This window comes from Ranitomeya imitator, chromosome 2 (genome assembly GCF_032444005.1).
Source record: "Ranitomeya imitator isolate aRanImi1 chromosome 2, aRanImi1.pri, whole genome shotgun sequence".
In the NCBI taxonomy this organism is placed as follows: Eukaryota; Metazoa; Chordata; class Amphibia; order Anura; family Dendrobatidae; genus Ranitomeya; species Ranitomeya imitator.
In genome coordinates, this window is record NC_091283.1 from 610,749,480 (window position 1) to 610,773,652 (window position 24,173).

The 24,173-nt window shown below is 42.6% G+C and overlaps 1 protein-coding gene across 1 annotated transcript; it reads left to right on the forward strand.

Moving 5' to 3' along the window:
• The first annotated feature begins 5,683 nt into the window (after window positions 1-5,683).
• Window positions 5,684-22,715, forward strand: SMIM36 (small integral membrane protein 36). Its single transcript, XM_069755758.1, has 2 exons — window positions 5,684-6,096; window positions 21,639-22,715. The coding sequence occupies exon 1, from the start codon at window positions 5,767-5,769 to the stop codon at window positions 6,028-6,030; it is 264 nt and encodes an 87-aa protein (XP_069611859.1). The 5' UTR covers window positions 5,684-5,766; the 3' UTR covers window positions 6,031-6,096; window positions 21,639-22,715.
• The last annotated feature ends 1,458 nt before the right edge of the window (window positions 22,716-24,173 follow it).

Here is a 24,173-nt window from a genome sequence, read left to right on the forward strand (position 1 = left end):
ACATAGCTGATGTCACTGGTACTCCATGTTGTTGAGGAGCCTCTGCCATGAGTTGCGCAGGCTCCTGATCCCGAGGTGCCTCTGCCAGCTGGAGACGTATAACGCTCTCCTTTAATTGGGCAAATGTCAATTCAGGGTTCTTAAAAACAAGCATGCTCACATGCCCCCGGTGAGAAGGGGTGTAGAGTCCCTCAATAAATTGATCTCTTAGCAGTTTATCCGCTCCGGTATTAAAAATGGGTTCAGCCAGTGTAAGTGATTTAAGGGCTTCCTGCAGGTTTAAGGCAAAGTCTCTCACGCCCTCATTAACTTTTTGTTTGCAATTAAAGAATCGTACTTTAGCTTTGCTGCTGGCAGTGGTTTCCAATGTAGCTTTTAATCCAGCAAATATGCGTTCAACAGTGCCTTTTAGCTCAGCTGCCCATGCTGTGACTTCTCGCTTAGCATGGCCACTTAACTGCATCGTCAGGAGACTAACACGCTGAACTTCACCCACGGGGAACATGTCAAAATGGGCCAGCATCTTTTCTCTGAAATCGTCAAGGGTATTAGGCTCACCTTCATACATTGGAAGCCATGGGCCACCCGGGGTATATGGCATCAGCACCGGCATGATGGGTGCCACTCCTTGCACAGCTGCGCTACCGGACTCTCTATCGACACTCTGTCTTTCAGCTGCATTAGCGTCGCCGGATGCTGCGGCGTCTCCGTGCTGCGACATACTGTGCCCCCTTAGTTAATCCGGCCCCTTCCGGTCCTCCGCTTCCGTTGGGATAGTGTAGATTCGTTCCGCTGTGCAGCAGGATCGATTTTCCCCCTTGCTCTGATGTCAGAGCGCTCAGCTTGGTGCCGCCCACAATGACACGCCCCCTGCTGCTCCCACCCACCGCGCTCTGTAATGGTGGATTCTGAAGTTTTTCAGTTAGACTGGGGCTCAGGTGATGGCGTAGCTCAATTAACAGTCTCGTGCCTAACGGTTATGAGGTGATTACCTCAGGGGATGGCGGCCATCTTTACTCCATTATAACCAATGGGGAAAAGTCACTTTCAATAGTTTTCAATGGGGAATGGATTTTTCTTTAATAAAGTCAATTTTCAAGATTTTTCATCCAAGTTTTCACAGTTTTGGGCTCCAATCACGGCACACAATACCCGGTATACGGGCTGGCTAGATCCTGTTCGTGACGCCAATTGTGACGCCCAGGAGACCGGGATACCCAGCACCGGACCAATGGGGTCTGTCTCTTGAGGGGGATGTCACAGGTGGCTTGACCCGGTGCTGTGGCCTCAGGCAATGCACAGTGTAAGGGGTATCGTGAGGGGACAGGCACTTACTTGATCAGCAGCAGGTTCTCCCAGCGGTGACGATCCCGATCCTGGATAGATGGCTATTGTCCAAATGAAAGACTGAGGCACTGAAACGTTTAACCAGTTTACTTTACCATAAAAGGATTTACAAACAGTACTGTCACCGGAGTCTGTATGGGAACTCTGAGTTACTTTGACCCTGCCGGGGTCTTCGCCTCTTATTGTGCGCAATTTCTGTGTGGCCCTGCTGCTGTATGTGAACTGGCTGCCGGCCCAATCTGTCCCCTCTGGGTCCTGGTTCGACGGGCAACCCGAGTCCTTTTATCGGCTTACCCCCTCCGGGAGTACCGCTGAACTCTGTGTCTGTTGCTGCGTCCAGCCCTAGTGAAGCTGATATCACCTCACGTTTTTCCGGTTGCTGTATTATATATAATGAATACAGCCACGGATCCGGTATCCGTCTTTGCGCCTGTTCTGGGTAGTGATTAATGCTACCCGGTTCTCACAATGTCCCTTTTCTCTGTCCCTCTTCTCCTCAGCCCGGTGATTTGGGCCTGGAAACCGTCATAGGGCTGTTAGAAATTCAGCTGTATGACCTCTCACTATCAGCTCCTTAGCCCAACTGCCATTTCTTCTCTCAGACCAGAATGGATTAAGGGGAGTCTCTGGAGCTCCCCCTTCTGGCCGGAGGTGGTAGTGCAGTTTTGCTATCTTAATATTTGTGTTTAGTGTCAGTAACTATTTTTGTGGCAAATACCCCTAGGGGTGCCACATTCAGCAAACACACCCAACGTTGCCTTTAGGGACTGTGCTTTGCGCATTAAGGTACAGTCCTGCTGGAAAAGAAAAGGGCCTTACCAGAACTGTCCCAACAAAGTTGAAAGCATAGAATTGTCCAAAATGTCTTGGTGTGCTGAAGTATTAGGAATTATGTTCACTCCAATTATGACACTTTGGACAAATTCTTGGAAACAACTCCATATTATCCCTCCTCCCACCAACTTTGCAGTTTGCGCAATCCAGTCAGGTAGATAACGGTCTCCTCGCATTTGTCAAATCTAGACTCCTCCATCCAATGTCAGATAGTGAAGCGTGATTCATCAGTCCACAGCACACATTTCCACTGCTTCAGGGTCCAGTGGCAGTATACTTAAGGTACCTTCACACATAACGATATTGTTAACGATATCGTTGCTATTTGTGACGTAGCAACGATATCGTTAATGAAATCGTTATGTGTGACAGCGACCAACGATCAGGCCCCTGCTGGGAGATCGTTGGTCGCTGAAGAAAGTCCAGAACTTTATTTCGTCGCTGGACTCCTGCTGACATCGCTGGATCGGCGTGTGTGACACCGATCCAGCGATGTCTTCACTGGTAACCAGGGTAAACATCGGGTAACTAAGCGCAGGGCCGCGCTTAGTAACCCGATGTTTACCCTGGTTACCATGCTAAAAGTTAAAAAAAACAAACACTAGATACTTACCTACAGCCGTCTGTCCTCCAGCGCTGTGCTCTGCACTCCTCCTGCACTGGCTGTGAGCCGGAAAGCAGAGCGGTGACGTCACCGCTCTGCTTTCCGGCTCACAGCCAGTACAGGAGGAGAGCAGAGAAGCAGAGCGCAGCGCTGGAGGACAGACAGCGGTAGGTAAGTATCTAGTGTTTGTTTTTTTTTACTTTTAGCATGGTAACCAGGGTAAACATCGGGTTACTAAGCGCGGCCCTGCGCTTAGTTACCCGATGTTTACCCTGGTTACCGGCATCGTTGGTCGCTGGAGAGCGGTCTGTGTGACAGCTCTCCAGCGACCAAACAGCGACGCTGCAGCGATCCGGATCGTTGTCGGTATCGCTGCAGCGTCGCTTAATGTGAAGGGGCCTTTACACTACTTCATCTATCTCTTGGCATTGTGCTTGGTGAAGTAAGGCTTGCATGGATGGGCATGAAAATTCATACCTGTGGGTCTGAATTTAATACCTGAATTCAATGATTAGGAGGTGTTTCTCAATACTTTTTGTTCATTTAGTATATTTTAAACCTGGCTACACGGCTCCTGCATTGGCCACTACAGTCTTGTCATGTGGTACTTACATTTGTTCATCCCCTTCCAGATCTCAACTTAGAGGCCTTATAAAGTGACCACACTGCATAAACTACTGGAACAACACGTCCATCTTGAACTGTCCTCCCATCTATCTTTCTGCTCCCTTTTTGACCGCTTACAATCAGGCTTCTGGTCACACCACTCCACTGAAACTGCCCTATCTAAGGTCACCAATGACCTATTAACCGCCAAGAGCAAGCGACACTACTCTGTCCTCCTCCTCCTGGACCTGTCCTCTGCCTTTGACACAGTGGACCATTCCCTATTACTACAGACCCTCTCATCCCTTGGCATCACAGACTTGGCCCTATCCTGGATCTCGTCGTACCTAACTGACCAAACATTCAGCGTCTCCCATTCACATACCACCTCCTCACATCGCCCCCTCTCTGTCGGAGTCCCGCAAGGTTCAGTTCTCGGGCCCCTGCTCTTCTCCATTTACACTTTTTTCCTGGGACAGCTCATAGAATCTCACGGTTTTCAGTATCATCTCTATTCTGATGACACATCGATCTACATCTCTGGACCAGATATCACCACCCTACTAACCAGAATCCCTCAATGTCTATCCGTTATTTCATCCTTCTTCTCCGCTAGATTTCTAAAACTTAACATGGACAAAACAGAATTCATTGTCTTTCCCCCATCTCACGTGACCCCCTAACGAACCTATCCATTACAGTAAATGGCTGCCCACTCTCCCCGGTCCCACAAGCTTACTGTCTTGGGGTATTCCTTGACACTGATCTCTCCTTCAAACTGCATATCCAAGCCCTTTCCACTTCCTGCCGCCTTCAACTCAAAAATATTTCACGGATCCGTACATTCCTAAACCAAGAATCTGCAAAAACCCTAGTCCATGCCCTTATCATCTCCTGCCTCGACTACTGTAACCTCCTGCTCTGTGGCCTTCCCTCTAACACTCTCGCACCCCTCCAGTCGATTCTAAACTCTGCTGCCCGACTAATCCACCTGTCACCCCGCTATTCCCTGGCCTCTCCCCTCTGTTAATCCCTTCACTGGCTCCCCATTACCCAGAGACGCCAGTACAAAAGCCTAACCATGACATACAAAGCCATCCACAACCTGTCCCCTCCATACATCTGTGACCTCGTCTCCCGGGACTTTCCTGCACGCAATCTCCGATCCTCACAAGATCTCTTTCTACTCCCCTCTTATCTCCTCTTCCCACAATCGCATACAAGATTTCTCTCGCGCATCACCCCTACTCTGGAACTTCCTACCACAACATATCAGACTCTCACCTACCAGCGAAACATTCAAAAAGAACCTGAAGACCTACCTCTTCCGGCAAGCCTACAACCTGCAGTAACCACTGATCGACCAAACCGCTGCACGACCAGCTCTATCCTCACCTACTGTATTCTCACCCATCTCTTGTAGATTGTGAACACTCATGGGCAGGGTCCTCTCTCCTCCTGTACCAGTTGTGACTTGTATTGTTCAAGATTATTGCACCTGTTTTTATTATGTATACCCCTCCTCACATGTAAAGCGCCATGGAATAAATGGCGCTATAATAATAAATAATAATAATAATATATGCATTTACAGGTATTTTTAATTCAGCCACATGGCTCCTGCAGGGGCCACTGTAGGATAGTTACCTGACCTTCAAAAAATTTAAATATTTCCATTCTGTGTGTTTGCAATCACCACATAATTATTCAATCAGTATGTCATTAAGTGGTCCAAGTCAGATTGACTACACTTTTCTACCTATTAATAGTGATGAGCGAATATACACGTTACTCGAGATTTCTCGAGCATGCTCTGGGGTCCTTCGAGTACTTTTTAGTGCTCGGAGATTTTGTTTTTCTTGCCGCAGCTGAATGATTTACATCTGTTAACCAGCATAAGTACATGTGGGGGTTGCCTGGTTGCTACAAGTAAAGAGTATGTTCGCTCATCACTTCCTATTAACAATAGGCTGAATATTTCAAAGGGTGAAATTTTATAGCCAATGCTCCTATCAATAAATAACCATTCAAATGTGTAAATGCCCCCTAGCAAAACCCATAACCGTCAGTTTTATCAATATTAAATGATCAGAAAAATAATGGCAGCACCAATCTTCATATTTAATCAGCTTGATATGACCACGCTTTCACTTCAATCAGGCAAAATGCATCTTCTATGTGGTCTTCAAAGGGAGAGGATTAAGTTATTAAATTGAGCCGCTTTAATCATGCAGCCCAGAAATGAGTGGAGGGGATTAAATGTATTTTTACCACACAATCCTGTGCATCCATTAGAATCCATTCACCTCTCCCTGCTCTGACAGAACTGAAGGAATCCATAGCCAGAAGTATAGCAAAAGAATGTATAAGATGTAATGGAGTTTTATTTGGAAATTGACCCGGTGACTCTAAACTTAATAATTCTGGTGGCCAGTTATGTCATTCTCCTGCTGGTTTTTCTGATCTCCTGTGTGTTGTATGACTGCCGGGGAAAGGATCCTAGTAAGGAGTATGCTCCGGAGACAGTGCCAGAGAACAGGTCGCCTATTCGCTTGGTGGTAATGCAGCAAAGTGCTACTTGGGGAAAGGCCTACGAGCACAGACCTGATTTACTTGAGAAGAAAATAACAGTTGTCTAAAGAGATTTTCTGATCACATTTGTGTGAAGGAGGCTAAATGAATCTGAAAAATGCCGGAAGGAACAAGTAAGTGCTTAGGTAATTAAAAACCCATTAGGGGTTTCAATCGTGATTTATTCCTAAGCTCTGGGTGATTCACGTCTTCCATGGTTATGAAAGAGAAGACGGGGTAAACCAGCTATGCTTCCGTACAGAGATTATATGGACTTTTGGGTCAATTTAGCATTTTATGCAGTCAAATTAGATATTTAAAATTTCAGAATGTATTTTAATATACAGAACACAGATTGTTTTTAAGATATATTTTATTAAAATTCAAATGTAGGTTCACTTTTATACAACTTCTGACATGTGTCTGTAGTCTCAACCATCTCGCTGGGAGAGACATCTCTAGGCTAACATTGAGATAACTGGGCAAAATGCCGAACTGCTAAGTCTAGATGCTGTTGGGATTCCCATATTATAGATCCGAATGGATAACATTTTATGGTATGGTTCAATATGAATCTGACATCTCTAAAAGTGAACCTTTATGTGACTAATTATAATTATCAAAAATTAGAGATTGATCCTCCTCACTCATTTTAGCAGAGTTTTTTTTTCAAGTGGAAAAACATTCAGCGGTACATGGGGTTAAGCATGGCTGGCTCATTCAGGAACACACATCCAGTTTAAAGATGAGGTCCTTTAGCACTCCAAAATCATTAATAAAAGATTTCTTTATTCATATGATAACTCATTTAATGCAATAGATTAAAACCTAGTGATCCATTGCTGAATTTTATTTTTTTGCATTCCACTTGTCTTTATATGAATAAAAAAGAGGGTTTTTAATGATTTTGGAGTCCTGGAGACCCTCACGGTGGAACTGGTTCTAATTCTAATTGCCACTCCATTAATCCTAATGTTATAGAACTGTGATTGCTTTCCACTGGTCAATAATCATAATGCTCATGATCATTTCCTGCACCTATATTCTTTTGCAAGTCCACAATTTTCAATGCCTATTTTTGGATTTTATTAGTTGCTTATTTTTAAACATAACTCTTTGGTAGTATCCAAATCTACTTGTCTGCAAACATTGTGGCTACCATTATTGATTCTGGCTGGGTATACATGCTGGACATAGACTGGGTATCTCACAGTCTCCCGATAATCCTAGTACTTCCAATAATAAATAAATAATAATCTTTTTTTTTTATATAGCACTAACATATTCCGCAGCACTTTACAGTTTTGCACACATTATCATCACTGTCCCCGATGGGGCTCACAATCTAGAATCCCTATCAGTATGTCTTTGGAATGTGGGAGGAAACCGGAGTGCCCGGAGGAAACCCACGCAAACACGGAGAGAACATACAAACTCTTTGCAGATGTTGTCCTGGGTGGGATTAGAACCCAGGACCCCAGCGCTGCACAATACGTGTTGTCACCTATGCAGAATGTTGAGTTCTGCTCTTCACCAGTCTCAAGACAAATACACACAAGTATTGGAAATTATTCTAACAAATGCATAAGACTGGATCATTCCACAAGAATTGCAATAATTACTTATTAATTTTCTGCTTCATATGGTATATAAGAGAAGTTGTGTCATTTGGGCTTCTTATGAATTAATGTAAAATATTCACATATGAAACTAAGAGAGTTGTATAAATATGGCCCATCATAATTGGACACCATATCTGGTCAGCTTGGTGGAACCTTCAGGCTTTACATGCTTTCTTATCTACGATTTCTGCTTATCAAGTTAACCTTCGTCATATGGGCCCTTTCAGATAGCCACAGTGCAGATGTATTTTAACGTCCACAAAAATAACTAGACCTCTGGTGGCTCTGAGCAGCTAAATATCCATAAAACCTTAAGAGTATAACAGGAAGACAAATTCTGGAATTGGTTAAACTGTAGGTATATAATTAGGTTTGTTTGGATAATAGTATACGACTTAATATAACACATGTTTTTTAGAATAGATCATAGTACCTCTGCACTGTAGTATAACAGTGCTGGCATGTTTTCTGTTGAGGCTGTAATAATAGTTACAAAATTTGGTTCTGTACTTATTATATATAAATGTACAGCACCAGTGTACTCTACAGTATTGTAAAATTAATTGACTCCCAGTGTCGGTCTAGGTCACAATGCAAGTACAGTCAGTCTATGAAAGTTATCTACTATATAATTGTCTACGGGTCACTTCCGTCTTTCTGTCTGTCCTTCTGTCTGTCCTTCTTTCTGTCACGGATATTCATTGGTCGCGGTCTCTGTCTGTCATGGAATCCAAGTCACTGATTGGTCTCGCCAGCTGCCTGTCATGGCTGCCGCGACCAATCAGTGACGGCCGCAGTCCGATTAGTCTCTCCCTTCTCCCCTGCAGTCAGTGCCCAGCGCCAGCTCCATACTCCCCGCAGTCACCGCTCACACAGGGTTAATGCCAGCGGTAACGGACCGTGTTATGCCGCGGGTAACTCACTCCATTACCGCCGCTATTAACCCTGTGTGACCAAGTTTTTACTATTGATGCTGCCTATGCAGCGTCAATAGTAATAGGATCTAATGTTAAAAATAATAAAAAAAAATAAAAATCATTATATACTCCCCTTCCGCCACCTTTCCCGCTCCTCGCGACGCTCCGGTAACCGCTCCATGCAAGCGGCAGGTTCCGGTGGCAAGGATGGTATGCGACAAGGACCTGCCATGACGTCACAGTCATGTGACTGCAACGTCATCATGGGCCCTGCGCTACCAACCCTGGGACCGGAAGCTGCCGAGTGTACTGCACACAGGCGACATGACTACCAGGGCTCCCTCGGAAGGTGAGTATATGTTTATTTTTTATTTTTTAACCTGTGACATACGTGGCTGGGCAATATACTATGTAGCTGGGCAATATACTATGTGATTGGCCAATATACTTCGTGGCTGGGCAATATACTATGTGGCTCTGTGCTGTATACTATGGTGCTGTGCAATATACTACGTGGCTCTGTACTGTATACTACGTCACTGGGCAATATACTACATAACTGGGCAATATACTACGTGGCTGGGCAATATACTACGTGACTGGGCAATATACTACGTGGCTGGGCAATATACTATGTGACATGGCAATATACTACGTGACTGGGCAATATACTACGTTACTGGGCAATATACTATGTGGCTGGGCAATATATTACATGGCTGGGCAATATGCTACGTCGCTGGGCAATATACTACGTAGCTGGGCAATATACTACGTGACTGGGCAATATAATACGTGGCTGGGCAATATACTTTGTGGCTGGGCAATATGCTACATCAGTGGGCAATACACTACGTAGCTGGGCAATATACTACGTGACTGGGCAATATAATACATGGCTGGGCAATATACTACGTGGCTGGGCAATATACTATATGACTGGGCAATATACTACGTAACTGGGCAATATACTACGTCACTGGGCAATATACTACGTCGCTGTGCAATATACTACGTGACTGGACAATATACTACGTGGCTTGGCAATATACTACGTGACTGGGCAATACACTACGTGGCTGGACAATATACTACGTGGCTGGGCAATATACTATGCGACTGGACAATATACTATGTGGCTGGGCAATATACAACGTGCCTGGGAAATATACTACGTCGCTGTGCAATATACTATGTGGCTGGGCAATATACTATGTGACTGGGCAATATACTACGTGGCTGGGCAATATACTACGTGGCTGGGCAATATAGTACGTGACTGGGCAATATACTATGTGGCTGGGCAATATCCTACGTGGCTGGGCAATATCCTACGTGGCTGGGCAATATCCTACTTGGCTGGGCAACATATTACGTGGCTGGGCAATATAGTACATGACTGGGCAATATACTACGTGACTGGGCAATATACTACGTGGCTGGGCAATATCCTACGTGGCTGGGCAATATACTACGTGACTGGGCAATATAGTACATGACTGGGCAATATAGTATGTGACTGGACAATATAGTACGTGACTGGGCAATATACTACGTGGCTGGGCAATATAGTACGTGACTGGGCAATATACCACGTGACTGGGCAATATAGTACGTGACTGGGCAATATACTACGTGGCTGGGCAATATACTACGTGGGCTGTGCAATATACTATGTGGCTGGGCAATATACTATGTGACTGGGCAATATACTATGTGACTGGGCAATATACTATGTGGCTGGGCAATATACTACGTGGCTGGGCAATATAGTACGTGACTTGGCAATATACTATGTGGCTGGGCAATATACTATGTGGCTGGGCAATATACTACGTGACTGGGAAATATACTACGTGACTGGGCAATATAGTACGTGACTGGGCAATATACTACGTGGCTGGGCAATATACTACGTGACTGGGCAATATACTACGTGGGCTGTGCAATATACTATGTGGCTGGGCAATATACTACGTGGGCTGTGCAATATACAACGTGGACATGCATATTCTAGAATACCCGATGCGTTAGAATCGGGCCACCATCTAGTATTTTATAGTTGTCTTCTCATGTTTGAAAATTGTTTTTTTCTAAGATAAGAAAAGCCATTTACGCTCTCCAGTAGCGAAAAAAGATAATAGACTTTGAAATTCTATTGTTTTGTTGGGACAATATTTAAAGGGAAAGAAGAGTAAAAAAAAGGATTGCTCTATAGCATACATGAATTACATATGAAGTCAGTTATTGTGGTAATAAATGTATTCAGCTGGGCGACTTTTTGCATGAAGCTACTAAAAAACAAAAATGTGAATAGAACCTAACTCTGATTTTACTGATCTTTAATTTTTTTGTTTTAGTATTTTACCGGATTCATCACAATCAGTTTTAATTTTTCACATTGATGAAAAACGCAAATGAAAAACTAATGCCTTTAGATAAGTATTCAAACGATTAATTTAATTAAAATGGAAAAATGCCTAAAAATTAAAATACAAATCGAGCTGTAGATATATTGAAAATCTGCAAAAATTACTATGTTGTTCCCACAAAACCTACCTCTTTAGGCTTGATTCACATATGGAACTCTTATGCAGTTTTATACCTGAGGAATGGATGACAAAGTAGTGGATCCAAAAGAGGAAACAAGACCATTTTTTGGATCAGTCTGGTGCACTAGATTCTTAAGAACAGAACGCATAGAAAATTCTAAGATCAATTCCGGCATCACATTCACTATAATGTTGGAGGAAATAAATAATGGATGGCCAGATATAAGGTTCAAGGCTTTAGAAATATGTAATTGAGACGTAACTTCATACAGAGGGAACCATAATGTAGCGTTAAACAAAGGAACAAAGAGGTTAATGGACCGTGAATCTGTGCACACATGGTTCATTACCACTGTGCATAGAACATGAATATCTGAGAACGAGAAGAGATTGATACATTACAATATGGATTACAAAACACTAGACATCTTCAAACAATACACAATACAATTAGAAAAATGTTATCCTCTCTTATAGATTTATCAAGAGCATTTTAGAATATACAATATATTCAGTCTATGGAGCACTGGGGATTAAGCTCTCCAGCTCTCAATGCAATTAAAGCTTAACTCCTTCCAGACATGGCTATTTTTTATTTCTATAATTTTCATGTTTTATAGGCATAGGGTGATGCGCTCTTTTGCCGATGCGCTGTAAATGCCTCTGTCAGAGATTGATAGCGGCATTTAACAGGTTAACAGCTGCAAAGAAGAGCTCTGCTCAATGTGCAGATGTTAGCAGCAGCTGACTGCTGAATATTGTAACCATCATCTGCCAGCAAAGATGTGGGCTCTGTTCCTGCAGAGTCGGGAAGCAGTCATATGATGTACTGATCGTCATATGTTGGTAAGGGATTAAAATCTGATGGTAGTATGAAGGGTGGGAGTCCAACCCCTGAGGCACTTATGGTGCATACATTAGATATGCCATAAATGTAGCTCTCTTTTAAGCAGAAAACAGAAGGGATAATGCCAGTTCACCGTTGAAGGTTATAGGAGTCCAGCGTGCACGAAACAACGAGCTGACCACTCATGTGTAGCAATTGCAAAAAGAAGAAAAAATGTTCCAGCTTCTGGTAAAATTTTCAGAATAATCTTTATTCCATCCAAAAAAATTGAAAAAATGGTGGACAGGAACAAGAACAAGCAACACGTTTCGAACACGGTTGTTCATCGGTGTGGTGGATGAATTTGTTGTCTCCTCTATTTTTTGAAAACCACTGTCAGGCAATACCAGCATTCATTATAGGCAGTCATCCCAAACATGTAGAGTGCCTTGCAAAAGTATTCGGCCCCCTGGAACTTTTCAACTTTTTCCCACATATCATGCTTCAAACATAAAGATACCAAATGCAAATTTTTGGTGACGAATCAACAAGTGGAACACAATTGTGGAGTTGAACGAAATTTATTGGTTATTTTAAATTTTTGTGGAAATTTAAAAACTGAAAAGTGGGGCGTGCAATATTATTCAGCCCCTTTCACTCAATACTTTGTTGCGCCACCTTTTGCTGCGATTACAGCTGCAAGTCGCTTGGGGTATGTCTCCAACAGTTTTGCACATTGAGAGACTGAAATTCTTGCCCATTCTTCCTTGGCAAACAGCTCGAGCTCAGTGAGGTTTGATGGAGATCATTTGTGAACAGCAGTTTCCACAGATTCTCGATTGGATTGCAGTCTGGACTTTGACTTGGCCATTCTAACTCATGGATATGTTTATTTGTGAACCATTCCATTGTAGATTTTGCTTTATGTTTGGGATCATTGTCTTGCTGGAAGACAAATCTTCGTCCTAGCCTCAGGTCTTTTGCAGACTCCAACAGGTTTTCTTCAAGAATGGTCCTGTATTTGGCTCCATCCATCTTCCCATCAATTTTAACCATCTTCTCTGTCCATAATGAAGAAAAGCAGGCCCAAACCATGATGCTGCCGCCGCCATGTTTGACAGTGGGGATGGTGTGTTCAGGGTGATGAGCTGTGTTGCCTTTACGCCAAACATATCATTTGGCGTTGTTGCCAAAAAGTTCGATTTTGGTTTCATCTGACCAGAGCACCTTCTTTCACATGTTTGGTGTGTCTCCCAGGTGGCTTGTTGCAAACTTTTAACAAAACTTTTTATGGATATCTTTAAGAAATGGCAATATCTTCTTGCCATTCTTCCATAAAGGCCAGATTGGTTCAGTGTACGACTGACTGTTGTCCTATGGACAGACTGTCCCACCTCAGCTGTAAATCTCTGCAGTTCATCCAGAGTGACCATGGGCCTCTTGGCTGCATCTCTGATCAGTCTTCTCCTTGTTTGAGATGAAAGTTTAGAGTCGCGGCTGGGTCTTGGTAGATTTGCAGTGGTATGATACTCCTTTAATTTCAATATGATCACTTGCACAGTGCTCCTTGGGATGTTTAAAGTTTTGAAAATAATTTTGTATCCAAATCTGGCTGTAAACTTCTCCACAACAGTATCACTGACCTGCCTGTTGTGTTATTTGGTCTTCATGATGCTCTCTGTGCTTCAAACAGAACCCTGAGACTATCACAGAGCAGGTGCATTTATACGAAGACTTGATTACACACAGGTGGGTTATATTTATCATCATTAGGCATTTAGGACAACATTGGATCATTCAGAGATCCACAATGGACTTCTGGAGTGAGTTTGTTGCACTGAAAGTAAAGGGGCCAAATAATATTGTACGCCCCACTTTTCAGTTTTTGAATTTCCACAAAAATTTTAAATAACCAATAAATTTCATTCAACTTCACAATTGTGTTCCACTTGTTGATTCTTCTCCAAAAATTTACATTTGGTATCTTTATTAGGGTTGAGCGAAACGGGTCGAAATTGTTCAAAAGTCGCCGACTTTTGGCAAGGTCGGGTTTCATGAAACCCGACCCGACCCCAGTGGGGGGTCGGCCATGAAGTCGGCGATCTTTTGAATCTGGAATCGGAATTCCGATCCCGATTCCCGATATGTTTAAGATATCGGGAATTTGTATCGGAATTCAGATTAAAGTGTAAAATATAGAATTAAAATAAAAAATATTGCAATACTTACCCTCTGACGCGCCCTGGTACTAACCGGCAGCCTTCCTCCTTCGAATCCGCGCTTCTAGGACCTTGCTGTGACGTCGCGGTGACGTCGCGGCTTGTGATTGGCCGCGCGGCCGCCCATGTGACCGCTCGCGCGGCCAATCACAAGCCGCGACGTCACCCGCGACGTCACCGAAGGTCCTGGAAGGGCTGATTCTTAGGAAGGAAGGCTGTCGGAAGGAAGCAGGGTGCTTCCGAGGGTGAGTATATACCTAATAGGAATATACTCACCCTCGGAAGCGCCCTGCTTCCTTCCGACAGCCTTCCTTCCTAAGAATCAGCCCTTCCAGGACCTTCGGTGACGTCGCGGGTGACGTCGCGGCTTGTGATTGGCCGCGCGAGCGGTCACATGGGCGGCCGCGCGGCCAATCACAAGCCGCGACGTCACCCGCGACGTCACCGAAGGTCCTGGAAGGCTGATTCTAAGGAAGGAAGGTTCCCGGTTAGTACCAGGGCGCGTCAGAGGGTAAGTATAAGGATATTTTTTATTTTAATTCTATATTTTACACTTAAATATGGATCCCAGGGCCTGAAGGAGAGTTTCCGCTCCTTCAGACCCTGGGAACCATGGAAACCCAATGCACTGCATTGGGTTTCGAGTTTCGGCCGACCCCGACCCGACTTTTCCAAAAGTCGGGTTTCGTGAAACCCGACCCGATCCTATAAAAGTGAAGGTCGCTCAACCCTAATCTTTATGTTTGAAGCATGATATGTGGGAAAAGGTAAAAAAGTACCAGGGGGCCGAATACTTTTGCAAGGCACTGTTGCTAAAGTGGTTCCTACTGGTGAACACATTTGTATTAAAAGAAATTGCAGTAACCCCATATTCAACTAAATTGTAGACTTGCTAAACGTGAATATCCCCAATGGGTATTAAAAGAGCATAATACATCTGTGATTAAAAAAAAAAACAGATCTTCATTCGCTGCTCCTAAGGAACCTAACCATAATATCATCACACATGCAAACAAACCAGTTTTTTCTACCCAGTATAGTCCTAAATTGTCTAGTATTAAACACATTGTATTACAACATTTACCTTTACTGTTTGAGGATGACATTCTTTCTTCCATTCTTAAATCTGGATGTTCTGTTGTCGCCATAAAGCACCTTCACTGGCAAATTGACTTTCTCACAGTTTTTTTTCAAGACACAAATCTGCAGGTACCCTGCTTAATTTTAAAGGCTTTTTTTTCACTGCGGAGCCCGACGCTGCAGAACCTGTGGCTTTGTGAGCCAGTGTTCCTCCTTTTCTAATTCTGACAACAGTCGGAGCTTCAGTGTTAAGCAATTCATTAATTGCAACATTGACCATGTTGTCTATGCAGTAGAGTGTACAGCATGCAACAAGCTGTACATTGGATGTACATCTCATAAACTAAAGGTTCGTATTAACGAACATATTAATGATATTACTGGTAGTATCCATAACAATAGACATACATCCTCCACATCCAAACACTTTATTGATGCACATAGAGGAAATCTTTCATCTCTCAAGGTTTTTGGTTTAGAAAAAATTACCAGACCGGCTCGAGGTGGTGATATGCAAAGGCATCAAATGGTGAGGAAGACATTCGGGATTTTTAACTTGGGTACTGGTTCTCGATTGAATCTGAAAAATGAAATAGCTTAACATTACTGAGATTTTGAAAAAAGTTTTTTGTTTTCTTTCTATATTACTTCATTAATTGGTCATTTCTCTGTTTTCACCCGTATTTTATACTTTCTATTTGGATTTTAATACTCATACATTGTATTTCCCTTCTTTTCTCTTCCTTGCACAGTGTGTTAGTTTTAGTCAATTATTTTCCATGTGTGTTGTTTAATTGCACCTGTGTATTTAAGACTGGTGCTTGGTCATTTTTAACTCAGTATGATAAAGAACAACCATGTTCGAAACAAGTCACTTGCTCTTGCTCCTGTCCACCATTTTTTCATTTTTTTTTTTTGACGGAATAAAGATTACTCTGAAAATTTTACCAGAAGCTGGAACATTTTTTCTTCTTTTTGCAGCTCTCTTTTTTAAGACATTTAAACCTCTTTGGTTTGAAAACACAAAACATATCTATTGTTTTGATTTTTTTTTCCCCATAAATTAGTAGTTCATGCAAATTAATAAAGCAATGTTATGTTGAATATCCTAGGGAATAGTTACAGTCTTCTCTCTTTCCAGAACTGTGTTGTTTGTTTTTCTCTGCAAGTAGAACTTCTGTTAATGTTCAGAAATCTCTTGAGGATGGTTTACAGATGTGTGGAATTTATTAAAGCTTTTAATCTAGTTTTTTTTAGCATAAAAAATGTTCAAATATTGTTGTGAATTGGAACATTTTAAACTGTCTTCACATTAAAAAAAGGGGCGCAAAAGTGAACCTGCTAAGTTTGGCAAATTAGGTCCAAGACAAATCTACAAATAGTGACTTGAAAGTTGCGATTCTAAATCCAGTAAAGGCTGGAGTAAGAAGTAAGGAAACATTTCTGCACATAAATGTTATATCTAAAAATGCACTCATTTTATCAAAAATTGAGAGAGACAAGAGATAAATATGTTAGGAGTTTTCATCCATGGGGATGCAGTTGAGTAAAAATTCACCAATCCTTAACACAAAGGATAGAATTGTCAAGTCAGGTAATGTCTCTCCTCGATACCTCAAGACTGGTTCATAGACTTTCTACTGAGCCCCTTAATTTTGGTTATCAGCAGGGATTAGTGATGAGATAGTGTGCTCGCTACTTGGGTTTTCCGAGTGTGCTTGGAGATTATGTTTGAGTGGGGGGGGGGTTGCCCATTTGTAAAGGAATCCCCACATGTATCCAGGCTGTCTAACAGTCGCAAATCATGCCGCTGCAGCGACTCAAACATAATCTCCGAGCACGCCCAAAATACTCGGAAACCACCGGAGCATGTTTGAAAAACCCGAGTAACGAGCATACTCACTAATAAGGGAATCCCAGCACTCGGACAGCCAACAATCAAAACTTTTTAAATATCTGCATGAAATTGCATAAAAAAAAACATAAAAATGATCACAGAAAAAGCTCCCATATCTCTAAAACTGTATGGTAGATTTAAAAAAATGCAAAACACAATAGTCACCAAGACCAAAAACTGGCCACTTTTGACCTGGTGCTCTTTAAGTCTAAGTTAGAAATTCTGGAAAAGTTTTAATTTCCAACAATTTCTATATTGCTTTTAGAAATTAATAAACAAACAAGAGACATGAAGACTAATTAGTATCATTGTCTGTGTAGGATTAAAATCATGGTGTCTCTTTCACCTAACAATAATTTGTGGCTGCCGGCAAACTTATTATAACCAAAGCTAGAAACATGATGGGAATTCATTAAAGGCTAAGGAACATGAGCTTTCTTGGCCAGACTAGCTGCCCCTCCCTTACCTGGTTTATTCTTTAAGGCTACGTTCACATTAGCGTTGCGCCGCCGTGCGTCGGCGACGCAACGCGCGACGCACGCTAAAACGCGCGCAAACGCGCGCAAAAACGCGCGCGTCGTTTTCCGACGAAAATCGGACGCACAGAAAATGCTACATGTAGCGTTTTCTTGCGTCCGACGCTAGCGTCGGAAACGACGCACGTGGCGAAAAACGCCACCAAAACGACGCACGCGTCCCCTATGTTAAACATAGGGGCGCGTCGCCGCTGCGTCGCCGCTGCGTCGCCGGCGCAACAGCGACGCACATTGGCGGAACGCCAATGTGAACGTAGCATAAGCTCTAGCTCTGATCCATAGCCTTCTTTTATTAGGGCACTAACCATGTAATGCTTATAGTCCTCTGGCATTTACACCATTCTAAGTCTGAACTTGCAATTTTCTGTGTGTAGACAAACATCTGCCATCTCTGTCTGTCATTTGACAATTATTTCACAAGAGTTACGGTACCGTCACACAGTGGCATTTTGATCGCTACGACGGCACGATCCGTGACGCTCCAGCATCGTAACAATATCGCTCCAGCGTCGTAGACTGCTGTCACACTTTGCAATGTACGACGCTGGAGCGATAATTTCATGACGTATGTGCGATGTAGAAGCCGTTGGTTATTATGCGCACATCGTATACAATATCGTGCACACCTTTGTTACACCATGCGATCATGCCGCCACAGCGGGACACTAGACGATGAAAGAAAGTTTCAAACGATCTGCTACGATTCTCAGCGGGGTCCCTGATCGCAGGAGCGTGTCAGACACAGCGAGATCGCTGGAACGTCACGGATATATCGCTGGAACGTCACGGATCGTGCCGTCGTAGCGATCAAAATGCCACTGTGTGACGGTACCCTTACAATAAAGATCCTTACAATTGCAACATTTAAAGTTAAATAGATTGAAAAAGTAAAGTATGCTATGTTCACTTATGAAAAGTAAACTTAGGTTTAGTGGAACTTATATGCCACACATAAAGTCATTATACGCCTCTGTGGATGCTATATTACTGCCTACAAATTGGAGTTTTAGGCATAGTGTGAATGAAGCTTACCTTACTAGTATCCCTACTTGCTCAAAAATGCAGCATATTTTGTAGTCAACATTAATGTATGTTATACCAAAATTTCTTGCTTTTTCACAAAGACAATTTTTGAGCTCCGGGATTCCCAAAAATTTGGAAATAGTGACACTAAAAAGGAAACCAATATTCATCTGGTCTACTCTCAGATTTTCCATTGACTCCTGTTGTCTCTGACTGTCTCTAACTACCTCCCTTACGTTTCATATATTATGTCATTACTTTAACCAATCACTATTCCCCGCAGTGATGCCCTCATGTATGACATGTGACTAGTGATTAGCGAACGTGCTTGGAATTGCTCGATACTCAATCAAGCATCAGGGTGCTTGATCGAATATCGAGCAGTGCCAAGTATCACGTGATGCTTCAGTGCTCGGGTCCCCAGAAGTAGCTCATTTGAATTTTCTGAACCGCGCGACGCACTGAAGCGGAGAATTCGCCTGCTTTTAGAGTAGGGACTCATCTGTCAGTCTGACTCTTTGTGAGCTGTAGAACTCTGGGGATGTAGAAAGAGAGGGAGTCCATTTTCTGGAGAAATGCTAGAGTTTCAAATTCACTTCCGTTTTGCTCGCTACTCGAGTTGAGCTCATCCAAGCGTCCGACGTACTCGATTTGAGTACCGAGCTCTCTAGAATTTCATTGCTCAATCAAAACAACATGTATGCAACCACTGACTGCAGAAATCAGCTGCATCATTCTCCTGAAAGATGTATGGCATATGATGGCTGCAGGAAGAAAGCAGAGATCAGCAAGAATCACCAGAATGATGGTGATGGTGGAACTGTGGGGGATTGAAAAGATATGTACAAGGTTTTAAAGTATTTAATTAACCTATTCCTTGGAAGCATTTTCGTAAATCCTGAAAGAAAAACTTTAATTCCCTGTAGTTCATTTTTTGAAAGACAAAATTATTGGGTCTTAAGTAGACTTGATCATTTAGCTTCTTTTTATTTATTAACGTATCTTTCGGACTACAAGTATCAGGATCTTGTCAGCACCGGCACGCTGCCAAGGCTGAGCAGGGTGACTCACCCACATTGGGAGAGCCCGGGGTCAGATACCACGGTGAAAGCTCAGGCAGACAGGACCTGAGCAGCGTGCTGAAGATAGCAGAAAACAGAAGGACCTACAATCATGTGGCCACGGGGCTTAGCATCCTGCTACTGGAGATGAGTACAGGATTCTACAGGCACCCTGAAGTAGAGGAGAGGAAAACTTAATTTGTACAAACGGGGGTCATACACAGAGAGGGTGGCGTGGTACAGAAGGGGCGAGCAGAGAATAGTCAGAACGTAGGCAAGGAGTCATACACGGAGATAGCAGCGCTGTACAAAAGGGACAGACAGAACTCTAAATGGGGACAGAACCAGATCAGAACCAGACAAGCATAAAGTAGCACAGGCACAAAGCACAGGCACAACAGGGTCACCCACACTCGGCCAAGGGTCAGAGTATAAGCGACAGGGAATGGCCCCACAATGAGGCTATAAGAAACCTCCCAGAATCCCAGAGTGAGGCCCATCCAGGTGCACTCCGCACCGCCCACCGCCACAAGCATCAGCACACCTCTGCCGCAACCCTCCGGTAATCCTGCGTTTGGGCTATAAGATGCACCCCCCATTATCTCCCAAATGTTTTGGGGAAAAAGTGCATCATATAGTCTGAGAAATACAGTAATTGAAATTGATAGCCTGGTGACCTTACATCATCCAGATAGATAAACAGCTAAAAGGGGCATGAGAGAAAGCCATCAGTCCAAATCAAAAGTTTGACTATATATGTTGAATGTATAGTCAACGTACCTATGCCCAAACTTTCAACAATGCTACACCGTTTCTCCACACTGGTGCTGAGTTTGCATCTATCCAAAATAGCCATTGTTGCCTGTAACTTCTCTTCACAGAAAGCGTTCTTAGAAGTCACAGTCATGACCTCCACTGCCCTCTGACAATCTAACAGTTTTAATCTTATTAACACTGCATGTCAGTAGACAATGGCCGAAAAAGGTCACTCTCCAGTATACATAGCCCACATTTATTCCACTTATATACAGTATATTGAACGATCATGCACATCAACTAAGTGGCTCATAATCTACATTGTGATGTACATCCTACAGAGAGTCCATCTTTTTAGACTAAGGTGGCAATTCATCAAAACTTTTATCCCAGAATACTGTTAAAAATCTTAAAACTTTTGGCATTTTCACACCAGTTGGAATCAATTCTACCAAGCTGGGTGAGGCTGGGGAGGAATAAAGATGTGGCATTCTGGCAAGTCACTAGGAGGCGCATTTCGCCGAGGAACATGCATCAAATTCATTAAGTGGTGCGCACCTCTTAAAGGAAATCTGTCAGCAGTTTTTTGCTATGTAATGTAATCTGAGGACAGCATGAGTTAGGGGATAAAACAGAGATTTTAATGATGTGTCACATGTCAGGCTGTGTGCTGTTATTTACTTACAATTAAGTTTATCATCTGATAAAATGATCTACAGAAGTGCATGCTAGTCTGACCACCACCCCTTCCTGTGATAAGCAGCTCACTGTCTATGGAGGATGTACATAGAGAGCCTTGGGTGGGTGGGGGAAACTTTCTCAACTCTGTTGCCTTGCTAAATCTAAGAACTAGGATTGTGTGACAACCTCTGCACCCAGTAATCTCCGTAATACATCTCTGGATCCAGGGTCTCTTTGCCTACATCATGCAGCTCTCAGATGAGGGACCAAAAACCTGGTGATAAATTTCCTTTAATAAATTCAGCTGTAGTTATTTAAGTGAGGTCATTAAGATTACTGGGTGCAACACTAGCAATGGGGTTACATGAGCAATAACTTAAGAAATGTCTGCCAATTTGTGGAATTATCAACTTGTGTTATTTATAATACTGTATGTCTGGACATTTACTTTAATTACTCTTTGCACTTATTAGATATTCATAATATATTCTTTTCCCTTTTTTTAGATCGAGAGATGGGATTCTGGGAAGTGAGATTCCGGCACACGGAGATAACAAATTCCCTTCATTTTAGCATCTATGCCTATTGACTGATATAGATGAGCTTTGCGCATCCTTGCATTCAGATTACCATTGAGCTGCAGTCTTCTGTCATTCCGATTATTGTGATTAATGGGCATCTAACTCTGGAGGTATTTCTGAGGACAATATGGCACTGATTAGTACGGTTCTTCCAAAAATGCATTTAGATCTTGTAAAGGGTGGAAGTTGCACTGCTGCATTGAAGCTGCCCTGGGAGCTCCTATGGAGTAATGTTGACCTCTATAATATGGAAAAATAATAGCTAAATATACAGCAGTCAATAAGGCTAAGATAAAGTGGTGGTGCTGCTCCCAGGGAAGTGTGGTGCCTGATTAATAATACAAACTTTGAGCGCAGCATGTCACTTGGTCATGAAATAAGTAGGGTGACAAGCTTACTCACTGTTGGGGAGTACAGCGCCTGCCGAAACATGGAGCAGAGACCGCACAGGTGGGAGAAGAGGTCTCTCCAGCTAACTTATAGTGCTGCATTTGTTGAGCTAGAAAGCAGTCTATGGCCCACCAAAGAGTATCGACAGTGATGGCTGCATGACCTACTGCATAGTAGTTGTGTTGGAGAAGAGGGAGTACCTCTTGCCATGTCCAGAGATTTCAACCTTGCAGATGCGATGGCTGCAGAAATGATAAAACAGATGACAATCAATGCTTGAGAATGACAGCATGGAAGGAGAGGGAGTCTTCCTCCTTGTATTGCCATAAGTGCCAGAAGAAGTCTAACTTAGAACCTGCGAGAGTTAGTGCAACTGGGTGCCTGAACTGTCCTGCAGGAGGATGCACTGTTCCAAATAAGGAACCAAAAGTCAAGTAGAGACTATGCCCCCACATCTGGGACTTCCTCCATGGTACTACCAGAACATAGGGACTGTCACTTAAAATGAACTGTCATATGTGGCTGTAATATTATGTAAAATTACAAGTAATGCGCCCTCCTGCGGAGAGAAAATATGTAACTTATGTGTACATTAAAGTTATTGTGCTACTGCACATTTTTAAGTCTGCCTCCATGTGCCATTATTTCATTGCTTTCAAACAACCTGAATGATGATTGACATGCGACCACTTGAAGTTTTTGTTCAGTCCTGAACTATTCCATTACCAACTGTGAAGTAGCGTGTCAGTGACTGATAGCGCTGGTGTTCTCTTATACTATAGAGGGTCAATTTAGCCCTTTTATGTATTATCTAGATTTAGATTTTCTTTAGTCAGATGTTTCTATGGTTTGTTATTGGAGTAGAATTATAAGCATTTCATAAGTTTTTAGACTTTAATTCCCAAATACATCAAGTTTATTCGAACACTCAATATTTACAGCGTTGACACTTATTTTTCAGTTCTTCTGAAATTTGACCTGGCAACTGGATATAGGTTCTGGGCCAAATGCTGTTTGGTGATAGCCCATTCTTGCCTAATCAGTGCTTGGAATTTATCACAATTTCTGTGTTTTTGTTTGTTTATCCACTTTCTGAGGACTGATCATCACGGATTCTCAACGGGATTGAAATCTAGAGAGTTTTCTGGCCATGGACCCAAGACTTGAATATGTTGTTCACCAAGTCACTTACTTACCACTTTTGCTTTGTGATATGGTGCTCTATTATGGTGGAAAAAGCATTGTTCATCACCAAGTTACTTCTAAATTGGTGTGAAAATTTGCTCTTAGAGGATTTTTGGATACCAATTTTTATTCATGGCAGTGTTATTAGGCTAAATTTCATCCCTTGAATGAAGAGTAATCTACACATGAATGGTCTCAGGATGCTTTATTGTTCGCATAACACAAGACTCATGGTAGTGCTCACCGTTTCTTGTCCGGACAATAATTCTAATATATAGTCTTAAACATCGTGAAGGGAGCATCATCGCAGAAAATAACTTTACCACAGTCCACTGTAGTCCAATCACTGTACTTCCTGCAAAGCTGTTTTCTCTAATGAAGCCATCTTCATACTATTTGGGACATCTGGAAGAATGATTATCTGGAGAAGAAAAGATGAGCACTGCCAAGCGTTATGCCACCAGTAAAGCATCCTGAAACCATTTATATGTCAGGTTGCTTTTCATCTATATGATAGGGGGCTCACTCACAATTTTGCAATGAATAAAGAATGATATCTAAACATCCTCCAGGAGCAACTTCTCCCAATGATCCAAGAGCAATTAAGTCAATTAAGTGATGAACGATGCTTTTTGATGATGGACAAGAATCTCCCCAGATCTCAATCACATTGAGAACATGTCTTCAATCATCAAAAAGGATTGACAAACAAGAACACAGATATTGTGATAAACTCCAAGCGTCGATTAAACAAGAATGGGCTGTTATAAGTCAGGATTTGGCTGAGAAGCTGGTTTCCATAATGCCAAGAAGGCAAATTTGAGAAGTCTTGAAAAATAAGGGTCAACATTGTGAACATTAAATCTTTGCATAAACTTGATGCAT

Coding starts and splice junctions, on each gene's coding strand:
- SMIM36 (XM_069755758.1), top strand. CDS start 5,767: ATGGAGTTTTATTTGGAAATTGACCCGGTGACTCTAAACTTAATAATT.